The sequence below is a fragment of the Tachyglossus aculeatus genome, chromosome X1 (genome assembly GCF_015852505.1).
Source record: "Tachyglossus aculeatus isolate mTacAcu1 chromosome X1, mTacAcu1.pri, whole genome shotgun sequence".
In the NCBI taxonomy this organism is placed as follows: Eukaryota; Metazoa; Chordata; class Mammalia; order Monotremata; family Tachyglossidae; genus Tachyglossus; species Tachyglossus aculeatus.
In genome coordinates this window covers 34,171,669-34,189,665 of record NC_052101.1, presented here as the reverse complement: position 1 = coordinate 34,189,665, position 17,997 = coordinate 34,171,669, and the positions used below count along the sequence as shown (strand labels likewise).

The 17,997-nt window shown below is 47.2% G+C and overlaps 1 protein-coding gene across 2 annotated transcripts in view; it reads left to right on the top strand.

The window, feature by feature from the left end:
- The first annotated feature begins 240 nt into the window (after positions 1–240).
- Positions 241–17,997, top strand: part of CNOT8 (CCR4-NOT transcription complex subunit 8) — a 30,508-nt gene continuing 12,751 nt past the window's right edge. The window contains exons 1-4 of one of the 2 annotated variants that reach the window (XM_038739826.1): positions 241–269; positions 13,160–13,380; positions 14,334–14,527; positions 16,575–16,736. In XM_038739826.1, coding sequence (XP_038595754.1) covers positions 13,264–13,380; positions 14,334–14,527; positions 16,575–16,736 — 473 coding nt within the window. In that variant the 5' untranslated portion in view covers positions 241–269; positions 13,160–13,263. Of the gene's footprint in view, positions 270–11,471; positions 11,693–13,159; positions 13,381–14,333; positions 14,528–16,574; positions 16,737–17,997 lie in introns of those variants that run through there. The other variant, XM_038739825.1, reaches the window with a different exon arrangement.

Genomic DNA, 17,997 nt, shown 5'->3' with positions numbered 1-17,997 from the left:
GCACCTGCGCAGGACTTCGGGTTCGCCCGCCCCCTCGCGAGGTCGCTCGGGCAGCGGGCGCGCGCGCCCGACGGAGGCGGCGAGGAGCGGGGCGGCTAGAGCGGCCGGGCGCGGATTGGGCGGCGGGGTCCGTTCTGGCCCCCGGCTGGGGGCGCTCGGTGGTGGGGGGGCCGGGGCGGGCGGTGGCGGAGCCAAGCGGGCGGGAGGGCGGAGGGCAGCTTCGGCGGACTCGGCCTGCCCTAAAGGCCGCGCGGGGAAGGAGTAGCAAGGTAAGGCCGGAGGCGCTGAGCGCTTCGCACAGGGTCCCAGCGGGGGGGGGGGGGGGGGGGCGGACGGAGGGAGGCGATGTCAATCACGATCGGGGCATCTGATTGGCCGCAGAGCCTGGCCCGGGAACGGCCCAGGGGGCCTGCCCCAGACCCGCCGCTTTGCATGCATGCCTGCATTCATTCATTCATTCATTCATGCAATCGTATTCATTCACTCATTCACTCCATCGCATTTAATGCATCCGTTCAATGCACCTCCGCCAAGCTAGCTCTCTTCCTCCCTTCAAGGCCCTACTGGGAGCTCACTTCCTCCATCCAGTCATTCACTCAGTAGTGTTTATTGAGCGCTTACTGTGTGCAGAGCACTGGACTCAGACTGAGCCCCCTCCTTACCTCCTTCATTCATTCATTCATTCAGTAGTATTTATTGAGCGCTTACTGTGTGCAGAGCACTGGACTAAGACTGAGCCCCCTCTTTTCTCTTCCCCGCCTTACCTCCTTCCTTCCTTCCTTCCTTCATTCATTCACTCAGTAGTATTTATTGAGCGCTTACTGTGTGCAGAGCACTGGACTAAGACCGAGCCCCCTCCTTTTCTCTTCCCCGCCTTACATCCTTCCTTCCTTCCTTCCTTCACTCAGTAGTATTTATTGAGCGCTTACTGTGTGCAGAGCACTGGACCAAGACCGAGCCCCCTCCTTACCTCCTCCATCCATTCATTCACTCATTAGTGTTTATTGAGCGCTTCCTGTGTGCAGAGCACTGGACTAAGACCGAGCCCCCTCCTTCCTCTCCCCCGCCTTACCTCCTTCCTTCCTTCCTTCATTCATTCACTCAGTACTATTTATTGAGCGCTTACTGTGTGCAGAGCACTGGACCAAGACCGAGCCCCCTCCTTACCTCCTCCATCCATTCATTCACTCATTAGTGTTTATTGAGCGCTTCCTGTGTGCAGAGCACTGGACTCAGACCGAGCCCCCTCCTTTCTCTTCCCCGCCTTACCTCCTTCCTTCCTTCCTTCCTTCATTCATTCACTCAGTAGTATTTATTGAGCGCTTACTGTGTGCAGAGCACTGGACCAAGACCGAGCCCCCTCCTTACCTCCTCCATCCATTCATTCACTCATTAGTGTTTATTGAGCGCTTCCTGTGTGCAGAGCACTGGACTCAGACCGAGCCCCCTCCTTTCTCTTCCCCGCCTTACCTCCTTCCTTCCTTCCTTCATTCATTCATTCACTCAGTAGTATTTATTGAGTGCTTACTGTGTGCAGAGCACTGGACTCAGACCGAGCCCCCTCCTTACCTCCTTCATTCATTCATTCATTCAATAGTGTTTATTGAGCGCTTACTGTGTGCAGAGCACTGGACTAAGACCGAGCTCCTTCCTTCCTTCATTCATTCATTCACTCAGTAGTATTTATTGAGCGCTTACTGTGTGCAGAGCACTGGACCAAGACCGAGCCCCCTCCTTACCTCCTTCATTCATTCATTCATTCAATAGTGTTTATTGAGCGCTTACTGTGTGCAGAGCACTGGACTAAGACTGAGCCCCCTCCTTCCTCTCCCCCGCCTTACCTCCTTCCTTCCTTCATTCATTCATTCACTCAGTAGTATTTATTGAGCGCTTACTGTGTGCAGAGCACTGGACTAAGACTGAGCCCCCTCCTTACCTCCTTCATTCATTCCATAGTATTTATTGAGCGCTTACTGTGTGCAGAGCACTGGACTAAGACTGAGCCCCCTCCTTTCTCTTCCCGCCTTACCTCCTTCCTTCCTTCCTTCCTTCCTTCATTCAGTAGTATTTATTGAGCGCTTACTGTGTGCAGAGCACTGGACTAAGACCGAGCCCCCTCCTTGCCTCCTTCATTCATTCAATAGTGTTTATTGAGCGCTTACTGTGTGCAGAGCACTGGACTAAGACTGAGCCCCCTCCTTTCTCTTCCCCGCCTTACCTCCTTCCTTCCTTCCTTCATTCATTCACTCAGTAAGTTTATTGAGCGCTTACTGTGTGCAGAGCACTGGACTAAGACCGAGCCCCCTCCTTACCTCCTTCATTCATTCATTCACTCAGTAGTATTTATTGAGCGCTTACTGTGTGCAGAGCACTGGACTAAGACCGAGCCCCCTCCTTTTCTCTTCCCCGCCTTACATCCTTCCTTCCTTCCTTCCTTCATTCAGTAGTATTTATTGAGCGCTTACTGTGTGCAGAGCACTGGACTAAGACCGAGCCCCCTCCTTCCTTCCTTCATTCATTCAATAGCATCTATTGAGCGCTCACTGTGTGCAGAGCACTGGACTAAGACTGAGCCCCCTCCTTCTTCTCCCCCGCCTTACCTCCTTCATTCATTCCTTCATTCATTCAGTAGTATTTATTGAGCGCTTACTGTGTGCAGGGCACTGGACTAAGACCGAGCCCCCTCCTTACCTCCATTCATTCACTCAGTAGTATTTATTAAGCGTTTACTATGTGCAGAGCACTGGACTAAGACCGAGCCCCCTCCTTCCTCTTCCCCGCCTTACATCCTTCCTTCATTCATTCACTCAGTATTTATTGAGCGCTTACTGTGTGCAGAGCACTGGACCAAGACCGAGCCCCCTCCTTACCTCCTTCGTTCATTCATTCATTCCATAGTATTTATTGAGCGCTTACTGTGTGCAGAGCCCTGGACCAAGACCGAGCCCCCTCCTTCCTCTCTCCCGCCTTACCTCCTTCCTTCCTTCCTTCATTCATTCACTCAGTAGTATTTATTGAGCGCTTACTGTGTGCAGAGCACTGGACCAAGACCGAGCCCCCTCCTTACCTCCATTCATTCATTCATTCATTCATTCAATAGTGTTTATTGAGCGCTTACTGTGTGCAGAGCACTCGACTAAGACTGAGCCCCCTCCTTCTTCTCCCCCGCCTTACCTCCTTCATTCATTCATTCATTCATTCAGTAGTATTTATTGAGCGCTTACTGTGTGCAGAGCCCTGGACCAAGACCGAGCCCCCTCCTTCCTCTTCCCCGCCTTACCTCCTTCCTTCCTTTCTTCATTCATTCACTCAGTAGTATTTATTGAGCGCTTACTGTGTGCAGAGCACTGGACTAAGACTGAGCCCCCTCCTTTCTCTCCCCCGCCTTACCTCCTTCCTTCCTTCATTCATTCACTCAGTAATATTTATTGAGCGCTTACTGTGTGCAGAGCACTGGACTAAGACCGAGCCCCCTCCTTACCTCCTTCATTCATTCATTCAATAGTGTTTATTGAGCGCTTACTGTGTGCAGAGCACTGGACTAAGACCGAGCCCCCTCCTTCCTTTCCTCCGCCTTACCTCATTCATTCATTAATTCATTCAGTAGTATTTATTGAGCGCTTACTGTGTGCAGAGCACTTTGCTAAGACTGAGCCCCCTCCTTCTTCTCCCCCGCCTTACCTCCTTCATTCATTCCTTCATTCATTCAGTAGTATTTATTGAGCGCTTACTGTGTGCAGGGCACTGGACTAAGACCAAGCCCTCTCCTTCCCCTCCCCCGCCTTACCTCCTTCATTCATTCATTCATTCAATAGTATTTATTGAGCGCTTACTGTGTGCAGAGCACTGGACTAAGACTGAGCCCCCTCCTTCCTCTCCCCCGCCTTACCTCCTTCGTTCATTCCTTCATTCGGTAGTATTTATTGAGCGCTTACTGTGTGCAGAGCACTGGTCTGTGAGCCCACTGTTGGGCAGGGACTGTCTCTATATGTTGCCAACTTGTACTTCCCAAGTGCTTAGTCCAGTGCTCTGCACACAGTAAGCGCTCAATAAATACGATTGATGATGATGATGATGGACTAAGACTGAGCCCCCTCCTTCCTCTCCCCCGCCTTACCTCCTTCCTTCAGTAGTATTTATTGAGCGCTTACTGTGTGCAGAGCACTGGACTAAGACTGAGCCCCCTCCTTCCTCTCCCCCGCCTTATCTCCTTCCTTCAGTAATATTTATTGAGCGCTTACTGTGTGCAGAGCGCTGGACTAAGACTGAGCCCCCTCCTTCCTCTCCCCCGCCTTACCTCCTTCATTCCTTCCTTCATTCAGTAGTATTTATTGAGCGCTTACTGTGTGCAGAGACTGTAAGCCCACTGTTGGGTAGGGACTATCTCTATATGTTGCCAACTTGTACTTCTCAAGCGCTTAGTCTAGTGCTCCGCACACAGTAAGCGCTCAATAAACACTACTGAGTGAATGAATGAATGGAGGATGTGAGATTGATTGATCGATTGATTTGCTAAGACTGAGCCCCCTGCCTCTCCCCCGCCTTACCTCCTTCGTTCATTCATTCATTTGGTAGTATTTATTGAGCGCTTACTGTGTGCAGAGCACTGGACTCAGACTGAGCCCCCTCCTTCCTCTCCCCTGCCTTACCTCCTTCATTCATTCATTCATTCAATAGTATTTATTGATCGCTTACTGTGTGCAGAGCACTTTGCTAAGACTGAGCCCCCTCCTTCTTCTCCCCCGCCTTACCTCCTTCATTCATTCAGTAGTATTTATTGAGCGCTTACTGTGTGCAGAGCACTGGACTAAGACCAAGCCCCCTCCTTCCTCTCTCCCGCCTTACCTCCTTCATTCGTTCATTCAGTAGTATTTATTGAGCGCTTACTGTGTGCAAAGCATTGGACTAAGACTGAGCCCCTTCTTTCCTCTCCCCAACCTTACCTCCATTCATTCATTCATTCATTCATTCATTCAGTAGTATTTATTGAGCGCTCACTGTGTGCAGAGCACTGGACTAAGACTGAGCCCCCTCCTTCCTCTCCCCCGCCTTACCTCCTTCCTTCATTCATTCCTTCATTCAATAGTATTTATTGAGCACTTACTGTGTGCAGAGCACTTGGCTAAGACTGAGCCCCCTCCTTCTCCCCCGCCTTACCTCCTTCATTCATTCATTCAGTTGTATTTATTAAGCACTTACTGTGTGCAGAGCACTTTGCTAAAACTGAGCCCTCTCCTTCCTCTCCCTCGCCTTACCTCCTTCATTCATTCAGTAGTATTTATTGAGCACTTACTGTGTGCAGAGCACTGGACTAACACTGAGCCCCCTCCTTCCTCTCCCCCGCCTTACCTCCTTCATTCATTCATTCAGTAGTATTTATTGAGCGCTTACTGTGTGCAGAGCACTGGACTAACACTGAGTCCCCTCCTTCCTCTCCCCTGCCTTACCTCCTTCATTCATTCAGTCAGTAGTATTTATTGAGCGCTTACTGTGTGCAGAGCACTGGACTAGGACTGAGCCCCCTCCTTCTTCTCCCCCACTTTATCTCCTTCATTCATTCATTCATTCCTTCATTCAGTAGTATTTATTGAGCGCTTACTGTGTACAGAGCACTTTGCTAAGGCTGAGCCCCCTCCTTCCTCTCCCCCTCCTTCATTCATTCATTCATTCATTCAATAGTATTTATTGAGCGCTTACTGTGTGCAGAGCACTGGACTCAGACTGAGCCCCCTCCTTCCTCTCCCCCGCCTTACCTCCTTCATTCATTCATCCATTCAATCGTATTTATTGAGTGCTTACTGTGTGCAGAGCGCTGGACTAAGCGCTTGGAAAGTATAATTCAGGAACAGATAGAGACAGTCCCTACCCAACAGCGGGCTCACAGTCTAGAAGGGGGAGACAGACAACAAAACAAACAGCACCTGTATATATGTTTGTACGTATTTATTACTCGATTTGTGCATACTTATTCTATTTATTTTATTTTGTTAATATGTTTTGTTTCGTTGTCTGTCTCCCCCTTCTAGACTGTGAGCCCACTGTTGAGTAGGGACCGTCTCTATATGTTGCCAACTTGGACTTCCCAAGCGCTTAGTACAGTGCTCTGCACACAGTAAGCACTCAATAAATCCGATTGAATGAATGAATATTTATTTATTTTATTTGTACATGCTTATTCTATTTATTTTATTTCGTTAATATGTTTGGTTTTGTTGTCTGTCTCCCCCTTCTAGACTGTGAGCCCACTGTTGAGTAGGGACCGTCTCTATCAGTTGCCAACTTGGACTTCCCAAGCGCTTAGTACAGTGCTCTGCACACAGTAAGCACTCAATAAATCCGATTGAATGGATGAATATTTATTTATTTTATTTGTACATGCTTATTCTATTTATTTTATTCCGTTAATATGTTTGGTTTTGTTGTCTGTCTCCCCCTTCTAGACTGTGAGCCCACTGTTGGGTAGGGACCGTCTCTATATGGTGCCAACTTGGACTTCCCAAGCGCTTAGTACAGTGCTGTGCACACAGTAAGCGCTCAATAAATATGTTTGAATGAATGAATGAAGATCATATTTACGGAGTGCTTACTGTGTGCAGTGCTGTAATAATAATGATGGCATTTATTAGGTGCTTACTATGTGCAAAGCACTGTTCTAAGCGCTGGGGAGGTTACAGGGTGATCAGGTTGTCCCCTGGGGGGCTCACAGTCTTAATCCCCATTTTACAGATGAGGTCACTGAGGCCCAGAGAAGTGAAGTGACTTGCCTAAAGTCACACAGCTGACAATTGGAGGAGGCGGCATTTGAACCCATGACCACTGACTCCAAAGCCTGGGCTCTTTCCATTCATTCATTCATTCAATCAGTCGTATTTACTGGGCGCTTATTGTGTGCAGAGCGCTGTACTAAGCGTTTTCTAGACTCATATTTATTGAGCGCTTCCTGTGTGCAGAGCACTGTATTAAGCGCTTTCTAGACTCATATTTATTGAGCGCTTACTGTGTGCAGAGCGCTGGACTAAGCGCTTCCTAGACCCGTATTGATTAAACACTTCCTGTATGCAGAGCGCTGTACTAAGCGCTTTGTAGACGTATTTATTGAGCGGTTACTGTGTGCAGAGCGCTGGACTAAGCGTTCAGAAAGTACAATTCAGCCACAGGGACAATCCCTCCCCAACAATGGGCTCCCAGTCTAGAAGTTCGTATTTATTGAGTATTTCCTGTGTGCAGAGCGCTGGACTAAGCGCTTTCTAGAATCGGATTTATCGAGCGCTTACTATGTGCAGACCGCTGTACTAAGTGCTGCTAGACTCGTATTTATTGAGTGCTGACTGTGTGCAGAGCGCTGGACTAAGCGCTTTCTTGACCCGTATTTATTGAGCTCTTCCCGTGTGCAGAGCGCTGGACTAAGCGCTTCCACACTCATATTTATTGAGCGCTTCCTGTGTGCAGAGCACTGGACTAAGCGCTTTCTAGACCCGTATTTATTGAGCTCTTCCCGTGTACTAAGTTCTTGGAAAGTACAATTTGGCACCAGACGACCCCCTACCCAACAACGGGCTCGTAGTACGCACTTACTATGTGCCAAGCACTGCTCTAAGCGCTGGGGTAGATCCAGGGTAATCAGGTTGTCCCACGGGGGGCTCCCACTTGGAATTCCCATTTTCCAGATGAGGTCACTGAGGCCCAGAGGCTTAGTACAGGGCTCTGCACACAGTAAGCACTCAATAAATGCGATTGATTGATCGATGTGACTTGCCCGTGGTCACACAGCAGACAAGGGGCAGAGGTGGGATTAGAACCCACGTCCTCTGACTCCCAAGCCCGGGCTCTTCCCTCTAAGCCACGCTGCTGGAACCCCCAGATGGAAAAAGGCTCGTGGTGAAGCTCGTCATCTTACCCCAGTGCTTAAAACATTGGTTGGCACATAGTGAGCGCCTAATACTGTTATTATTTAGACTGTGAGCCCACTGATGGGTAGGGACTGTCTCTATATGTTGCCAGTTTGTACTTCCCAAGCGCTTAGTACAGTGCTCTGCACATAGTAAGCGCTCAATAAATACGATTGATGATGATGATGATGATGATTATTATCACTACCCCTAAATTTCCCTCCCCGCCTTCCCAGTGGGTCTCCTTTCTGTTTCCTCCATCTCTCTCTTTCTCTCCCAGACCTCATTTAACCTTCGAATTTACCATAATAATAAGAAGAATAATAATAATGGCATTTATTAAGCGCTTCCTATGTGCAAAGCACTGTTCTAAGCGCTGGGGAGGTTACAAGGTGATCAGGTTGTCCCACGGGGGGCTCGCAGTCTTCGTCCCCATTTTCCAGATGAGGTCACTGAGGCCCAGAGAAGTGAAGTGACTTGCCCGAAGTCACCCAGCTGACAAGTGGCGGAGCCGGGATTTGAACCCATGACCTCCGGCTACAAAGCCCGGGCTCTTTCCACTGAGCCACGCTGCTTCTCTGCTTCCATGTCCGTCTCAGTCAATACCACTGCCATTGTCCCAGTCCCAGAAGCCCGCAACCTTGCTGTTATTTTTAGTCTCCGTGCTATCTTTAAATCCTCCCATTCAGTCTACTGCCAGACCCTGTCGGTTTTTCATTGACCACATCATCATCATCATCAATCGTATTTATTGAGCGCTTACTCTGTGCAGAGCACTGGACTAAGCGCTTGGGAAGTACAAATTGGCAACATATAGAGACAGTCCCTACCCAACAGTGGGCTCACACTCTAAAAGGGGGAGACAGAGAACAAAACCAAACGTACTAACAAAATAAAATAAATAGAATATAAAATAAATAGAATGTTTAAATATAAACATTAATAAATAAATAATAAATAAATAGAACATCTTCTGCATCCCCCGTTTCCTCCCCACCCAAATAGCCAGCGGTCTAGTGGTGACGTCACGGCTAGACCGTTGTATCGGCATCCTCGCTGGCCTCCCTGCCTCCAGCCTCTCCAGCATGCAGTACGCACTGTTGTGAGAATGATCTAATTGATGCACATATCTCCGCTCCTCGAAGCTCTCCACTAATTCCTTGTGCCCCTCAGCATCCAGAAGACCGTCTCACCATTTCCACAGTCGTCACCAACTCATCCCACCGTACACGTCCACTCCCTTCCCCTGCGACTCTCCTGTCCGCCCTCCTCATTCCTCTTAAGGAAACTTCAGAGTACCTTGACATCCTTCTCCTGCTCATAGTTCCTCTGTTCCCTTCCTTGCCCACCCCATTCCTAACCCCTCTTTACCACCGCAAAATCCACCTGACCACAACCCTCCGTATATTCAGACATCCTCCATATATCCCGCGAAGACATCGTGAAAACCCATCTTCCCCCATTCCCAGAATCCCGAGTCGTGGCAACCAACTCTAGCACTTACGAATCTATTCTCGTCTTAAACACATAAATGTACCTTGATTCAGCTGCTCATTCAGTTCGTTACGATGACGATTTGTAATTACTTTTATGTTTATCTCCCCCATTAGAATATAAGCTCATTTTGGGCAGGGAATGGATCACCCGCTTGTTTGGTATTTCCCAAGTGCTTCATATGGTACACTGCACCCAGTGGGTGTCAAATAAATACTACTAGTACTATTCATTCATTCATTCAATCGTATTTATTGAGCGCTTACTATGTGCAGAGCACTGGACTAAGCGCTTGGGAAGTACAACTTGGCAACATCTAGAGACGGTCCCTACCCAACAGTGGGCTCACAGTCTAGAAGGGGGAGACAGAGAACAAAACATATTAGCAAAATAAGATAAATAGAATATGTACAAGTAAAATAGAGTAATGAATATGTAGCAGGCCTACTGGCAGTCCAACTCTTGGGCTTTCTTTCTGTCAAACCAGTGGTATTTATTAAAGTCTCCGTGGCAGAGCACTGTACTGTGAGCCCACTGTTGGGTAGGGACTGTCTCTATGTGTTGCCAATTTGTACTTCCCAAGCGCTTAGTACAATGCTATGCACATAGTAAGCACTCAATAAATACGATTGATGATGATGTACTGAGTGCTAGGGAGAGTTCAGTAAAATTCTGCCCGACTCTTCCTGGTCCCCGCCTCGGAAAAGTCCCTCAGTTTAGATTTCCGTAGTATCTGATTTTGACAAGAGTCGCTAAGTGCCTTCTAGGTATTTCTGCCAGAAGCCGACGTATTAGAACACAATTTGGATGAAGCTCTGCGGAAGAATCGGGATACACAGCGTGGGAACACTGCCGTGAATAATTTTAACGCTGTGCCGCTCTTTAGGAATGCTCATTCCGAAAGCTTGATTAAAGCCGGATTAAAAGATTGTCATGGTCGGCTTGTTCCCATTGCACAAGTTCCCAACTGCAACGTTGTCGTTGTTTAGTGGAACCAGAACTTTAAGCCGTTGCAAATTGATGATGATGATGGTATTTTGTAAGCGCTTACCGTGTGCCAAGCACTGTTCTAAGCGCCGGGGGAGATACAAGGTGATCAGGTTGTCCCACATGGAGCTCACAGTCTTAATCCCCGTTTTACAGATGAGGGAACTGAGGCACAGAGAAGTTAAGTGACTTGCCCAAGGTCACACAGCAGACAAGTGGCAAAGCCGGGATTAGAACCCATGACCTCTGACTCCCAAGCCCGGGCTCTTACTACTAAACCACTCTGCTTCTCTAAATCAGTTCCCAGGACATTGTTAATGAAGTAGAGAGGTATCAGAGAAAGTGGACTGCTTTGAAACCAGCATTTTTGTCATGCAGTCTTTTTGTGTTTCACATATTGTGGCAGAAGGCCTGTCCTATTTCAGTAGATTTTTTTTTTTAAATTTCTCCCCTTATTTTTCATTCAAACAGTAGTTACGGCAGCATGACCCTTAGATAACTGGAGGTTTGCGGGATTGCACCTACTGTGTAACTGGAGGAATGCCTCTCCTTTTGAAAAAAAAAAAAAAATCTTTGAAACTATCTTCAGACCCAAGGCATTGCTAACGTGGTTTTCTTATCAATTAATCCATCGGTGGTATTTATTGAGTGCTTACTGTGCGCACTTGGGAACGTATAATTCAGTAGAGTTGGTAGACTCCACCCCTGCCCACAAGAAGCTCAGAGTCTACAGGGAGAGACAGACAGATTAGGGATAGGGGAAATAAGTAGTTTGAGCAATCAATCAATCAGTCGTATTTATTGAGCGCCTACTGTGTGCAGAGCACTGTACTAAGCGCTTGGGAAGTACAAGTTGGCAACATATAGAGACAGTCCCTACCCAACAGTGGGCTCACAGTCTAAAAAGCAATGCAAGTTGCAATGCAAGCAATTCAAGTTGCAATGCAAGCAATTCAAGTTGCAATGCAAGCAATGCAAGTTAATTGCATATGAGTAAAGTCCACCCTCAGGTTGGGTGCTGGTAAGGTCAGGCCAAATCCTATCTCACTTATTGGTTTGTGACAGATCAGCAGATAATATTGAAGGCTGCTTAGCTCCAAGTCCATGCATTTGTATCATTCGAGCAGAATCTAACCCTTAACAATGTTTCAGTCGTGTTTGTCGAGGCACTTTCTGGGTGCAGAGCGCTATACTAAGCACTTGGGAAAGTTTCCTTCCGTTCCCCACAGATGCGTCTGCTTGATCCGGAATTAGGGATCGTCTTGGATCAAGTACCTTTAGGTACTTGATATTCGCCCCTCAACCAGCCCCACCACACTTCTGTACGTATCTGTTATTTACTCATTTATATAAATGTCTCTCTCCCCCTCTAGACAGTAAGCTCACTGTGGTCAGGGAACACGTCGACCAACTCTGTTGTATTTTACTCTTCCCAAGTGCTTAGTACGGTGCTCTGAACCCAGTAAGTGCTCAAGAAACAAGATCGATTGATAGATAGGGACTAGAGGACTTCTGGGGCCAGTTTCTGGGTGATCACATTATTTGAGGTGTTTCTACAAAACATTTCTTCCCCGTAAGTATTTTATTACAATATAGTATTTTGTAGTATGACCCACCCTCTCTGCAGACTCTTGGAAACACATGACAAACCTGTCTGATTTCATTTTTTAGAACTTTAAAACGTTTTATACTCTTATTGGAATACTGTTTAGCTTCCCTGGAATCTTAGGACTTTAGAAATGAAGTATTAATGCCATACTAGCTCCCAATTTGAACACGAAATGTTTAACAAGCGGAATTTGTTATGAATTTTTTATGGGTCGCCCCCCACCCCCAACCAGCCCCACCACACTTCTGTACGTATCTGTTATTTACTCATTTATATAAATGTCTCTCTCCCCCTCTAGACAGTAAGCTCACTGTGGGCAGGGAACACGTCGACCAACTCTGTTGTATTTTACTCTTCCCAAGTGCTTAGTACAGTGCTCTGAACCCAGTAAGTGCTCAAGAAACAAGATCGACTGATAGATAGGGACTAGAGAACTTCTGGGGCCAGTTTCTGGGTGATCACATTATTTGAGGTGTTTTTACAAAACGTTTCTTCCCCATAAGTATTTTATTACAATATAGTATTTTGTAGTATGACCCACCCTCTCTCCAGACTCTTGGAAGCACATCACAAACCTGTCTGATTTCATTTCTTAGAACTTTAAAACGTTTTATACCCTTATTGGAATACTGTTCAGCTTCCCTGGAATCTTACGACTTTAGAAATGAAGTATTAATGCCATACTAGCTCCCAATTTGAACACGAAATGTTTAACAAGCGGAATGTGTTTCTGAAATTTCTGTCACCCTTCCTATGTTCAGTGTTTAACAAAATGGTCAAAAAAACCTCCTTTTATATTTCCGGAAGCTCAGTTGGAATGGGAATTCTTGGGCTTCCGGTAACATGTGAAATGACCCTTTTGAGAGCCATTTCCTCCTTGGGTTTTCTCAGTTCACCTTGGTTAGAAAACTTTGGGGACGGAAAGGAGGTGATGGTGTCTGTCCAGTGGGGTTTGTTGCTGAAAAACTGGTTGTTTTGGAAGGCTGGGGGTCCAGGTGGGTTGTGCGTAAACTTTTTCCTGTGGGGTTAGTTTCGCTTTCACTATGAGGATTGAAAGTAGGGACAGACGAGACGTTTACATGTGTTAGCTTCAGCTGCTGCAAGTTAAAACCTGATTTGTTTTAAGTTCTTTTTACTCTAGTGAACGGTTTCAAGGTGTCTGCTCCTTTTGTGTATCCAGGTATCGGCCCCCCCCACAACCTGCCCCCAACGCCCCAGTGACTTGCCCTGTTCCACCCATTCTGAGTTGGAGGTGTCTTCTCCAGCTTCTCCAGCTTCTCCAGGATGCCGGCAGCACTTGTGGAGAACAGCCAGGTTATCTGTGAAGTGTGGGCCAGCAATCTAGAAGAGGAGATGAGGAAGATCCGAGAAATCGTCCTCAGTTACAGCTACATTGCCATGGGAAGTAGATTAGGTTTTCATCACTTTTGGGTTTGTGCGGGGCGTTCAGAAGACTCTCGGCTGTCCGGCGACCTGGTGAATCCCGGAAAACCGCGCTTTGCGGAATCTCGGCGGCTGGCTACGCCTCTGTGGTGGAAGTAGCGTGGCCTGGTGGGAAGAGTACGGGACTGGGTGTCCGAGGACCTGGGTTCAAATCCCAGCTCTGTCGGTTGCTTGCTGTGTGACCTTGAGCAAGTCACTTCTCTATGCCTCAGTTTCCGCAACTGGAAAGTGAGGATTAAATCCTACTCCCTCCCGCTTAGGCTTGTGAGCCCCATGTGAGAGACGGGGACTTTCAGCCTGATTCACTTGTATCTACTCCAGCACTTAAATCAGTGGTTGACACATAATAAGCCCCTAAATACAATAATAATAACAATAACAGTGTGATGAGTTTGAGAGACAGGGTCTTTCAACCTGATTCACTTGTATCTACCCCAGCACTTAAATCAGTGGTTGACACATAATAAGCCCTTAAATACAGTAATAATAACAATAATAATAATAACAGTGTGATGAGTTTGAGAGACGGGGACTTTCAACCTGATTCACTTGTATCTACCCCAGCCCTTAAATCAGTGGTTGACACATAAAAGCCCCTAAATACAATAATAATAACAATAATAATAATAATAACAGTGATGTTTGAGTATCTTATCTCCAGAAACCCTTGGACCACTGGTGCTTAATGGGAGCATATAGAACTTACTTTCATCTAATCAGTCGCTACCGCCATATAACCTTCAAATTGTTCTGATATTCCGGTCCATGAGCTGATTTACTTCTGGGATTTTTAAGCGGCTTGGACGTCGGCACTTGTGGATTCTTTAAAATCACTGATTAGGTGAAAGGCAATGAGAGGAACTTTACGATGACTTGATGATGAGAGAAATCTTTCTTTCCTTCTCTCTTAGGACACCGAATTTCCAGGTGTTGTGGTGCGACCGATCGGTGAATTCCGCAGCTCCATAGATTACCAGTACCAGCTGCTGCGATGTAACGTTGACCTCCTGAAAATCATCCAGCTGGGGCTCACGTTCACGAACGAGAAAGGGGAGTACCCTTCTGGGATCAACACGTGGCAGTTCAACTTTAAATTCAACCTCACGTAAGTTGTCTCTGTGAGGTGAGGGTTCTCCCTCGTTAGGGCTGCGAGATGGTATTTGCCGTATTAAGAAAGCCTGTGGTTATGGTAACTTCGTGGTCTCAGAAGTTTCTCGTTGGTTCGGACACCGGAAAATAAAGATCCCAAGGGAGGCGGTTAAAGTTTTGACTACAGCATGGCACCTGGGATGTTAGGAGGACATTTAGAAAGTGGAAACCCTTGGGGGGAATGGTTTAAGTCGTCGGGTATCATTAAGAAGGCGCTCTCTCGCTCGGGCTAGGAGGCCTGAACTGAGAAAACCAAAGGAGGAAATGGTTCTCAAAAGGGTCATTTCACATGTTACTGAAAGCCCAAGGATTCCCATTCCAACTGAGCTTCCAGAAATATAAAATGAGTTTTTTTGACCATTTTGTCCAACACCGAACATAGGAAGGGTGACAGAAATTTCAGAAGCAAATTCCGCTTGTTAAACATTTCGCGTTCAAATTGGGAGCTAGCGTGGCATTAATACTTCATTTCTAAAGTCATAAGATTCCAGGGAAGCTAAACAGTAGTCCAATAAGAGTATAAAACGTTTTAAAGTTCTAAAAAATGAAGCATCAAAACATTTGGTAGCTCAGGGATGATCAGACTGAGGAGGGCCTAGAGTAACTTTTGAAGGTGGGATGGGCTCTTTAGACTCTCAACCTGCTTGCCTCCTTTTTCTTTTTTAATGGTATTTGTTAAGCCTTGCTACATGCCAGGCACTGTACTAAGCACTCCTAATTCTCCTTGCCCCAGAGAAAATCCCGATAGCCCCACCAGGGTGAAAGAGGAAAGAAGGGCCAGGGAGCGAAGGCGGGGAAGGAGACGGTTGGGGATTTGGGGTTTATATGTGTAAGAAAGAAGTGGCTTGTCATTAAGTTAATTGGGGAAAGTTTGTCGTTGCCGGACGATCAATGTGGAATATAGGGTTCAGGGTGAGTGACACCTGTCATTCTGCACGTCTAGCTCAAGTATCTGTTTAAAAAGCAAATTAAAGGAGGAAGCAGTGAACCCTATTGATAGAGTGTCAGGATGTTCAGTTTTGATTTCTTAGTCCCAACAGCAATATATTCTGTAACCACGGCCGCGTAGGATAGAATTTCCTGCTACCTCTTAGTCTCCATTTTTTGAACCCTTTCCAACGAGGACAATCGACCTTCCCTTTTACCTCTTCAGAGAAGCATTGAGACTATTGGGTTGGTGCAAAAAATCTCTTAAAGCATTTCACGATCCATGGTAGATATGGACAATCAGTCAGTGGTATTTATCAAGTGCTTAGTACAGTGCTGTGCACACAGCGCTCAATCAATCAATCAATCGGTCGTATTTATTGAGCGCTTACTGTGTGCAGAGCACTGTACTAAGCGCTTGGGAAGTACAAGCTGGCAACATATAGAGACAGTCCCTACCCAGCAGTAGGCTCACAGTCTAGAAGACTGTCAATAAATATGATTGAATGAATTGAGTGCTCACTGTGTGCAGAGCACAGGGCTAAGTACTGGAGTTGCCTGTTTACTTGTTTTGATGTCTGTCGCCTTCATTCTAGACTGTGAGCCCACTGTCGGGTAGGGACCGTCTCTATATGTTGCCAACTTGTACTTCCCAAGCGCTTAGTCCAGTGCTCTGCACACAGTAAGTGCTCAATAAATGCGATTGATTGATTGATTGATTCTAGACTGTGAGCCCGTTGTTGGGCAGGGGTTGTCTCTATTTGTGGCTGAATTGTACTTTCCAAGCGCTTAGTACAGTGCTCTGCACACAGTAGGCGCTCAACAGATACGATTGAATGAATGAATGAATGGGAGAGCAGAGTGGAATCAATCGTATTTATTGAGCGCTTACTGTGTGCAGAGCGCTTGGGAAGTACAAGTTGGCAACACATAGAGACAGTCCCTACCCAACAGTGGGCTCACAGAGTTGGTAGACGTGTTCCCTGCCCTCAAGGAGCTTACAGTGTCGAGGGACTCTGCGTCGCTGTGATTCCCTAAGCGGTGAATTGTATCCGTCTAACCCCCCCCCCCGTCAGAGAGGACATGTACTCCCAAGACTCCATAGACCTCCTTGCAAACTCCGGGCTGCAGTTCCAGAAGCACGAAGAGGAAGGCATCGACACCTTGCACTTCGCGGAGCTGCTGATGACGTCGGGAGTGGTCCTCTGCGACAACGTCAAGTGGCTGTCATTTCACAGGTCGGTCCGGAGACCGCCAGGCTCCCGGGGCTCGGGGCGTCAGCGTTCAGCGTTAGAACTACAGCAGACACCGGCTTGGTGCTTTCCCACGTTGGAATTCCCCATTCCAGCCATCCCCGGATCTTTACTCTAGACCTTGGCCTTGTTGTCTTGCTGGCGTTTGGCTGCTTTCAGGGGCTTTGGGACCGTGCCTACCGGTTCTGTGAATTGTAGACTCCCAAGCGCTGTGCAGAGTAAGTGTTCAGTAAGTACCGTTGATTGATTAGTTTTGTTAAAGGCTTTGGGCTTCCGAAAGGTGGCTTCCAGCAGCGTGGCTCAGTAGGAAAGAGCCCGGGCTTTGGAGTCAGAGGTCATGGGTTCAGTTCCCGGCTCTGCCCATTGTCAGCTGTGTGACCCTGGGCAAGTCACTTCACTTCTCTGTGCCTCAGTCCCCTCATCTGTAAAATGGGGATTCAGACGGTGAGCCCCACGAGGGACAACCTGATCACCTTGTAACCTTCCCAGCGCTTAGAACAGTGCTTTGCACATAGTAAGCGCTTAATAAATGCCATTATTATTATTATTATTATTTCAAGGGACATGAGGCTGTAGTGCGGCTTTGCTCTCCGGCCTTCAGCAGGCATTATGCCAGGGGCGGCTGTATCCGGGCATGGCAGCATGGGGTTCCTTACTCTTTCCCTTCTGCCTGTTTGTCCAGGGTGGCAGTCCGGTTGATCCTAAAAGGGTCTCCAGGGATTTGGACGTGTCTTCTTGGAGTGTCATCGCTGTTTCCTGATGACCCTGATAGCTTGGCTCGTGAAGCCCGCACCATAGGCTTTACAAATCCTTGACCCATCATTTCAACTGGTCTGTAGCACAGCCAACCGTCAATTGGGTAGAACCTTCAATCAATCAATCAATCATATTTATTGAGCACTTACTGTGTGCAGAGCACCGTACTAAGCGCTTGGGAAGTACAAGTTGGCAACATATAGAGGCAGTCCCTACCCAACAGTGGGCTCACGGTCTAGAAGAAAAATGCTTTTGGGAAACTAGAAATTTGATCTCTGGAGTGCATAGACCCTTCAATCAATCAATCAATCAATCGTATTTATTGAGCACTTACTGTGTGCAGAGCACCGTACTAAGCGCTTGGGAAGTACAAGTTGGCAACATATAGAGACAGTCCCTACTCAACAGCGGGCTCACGGTCTAGAAGAAAAATGCTTTTGGGAAAGTAGAAATTTGATCTCTGGAGCCTGTGAAGTCTTTGGGGAAACTA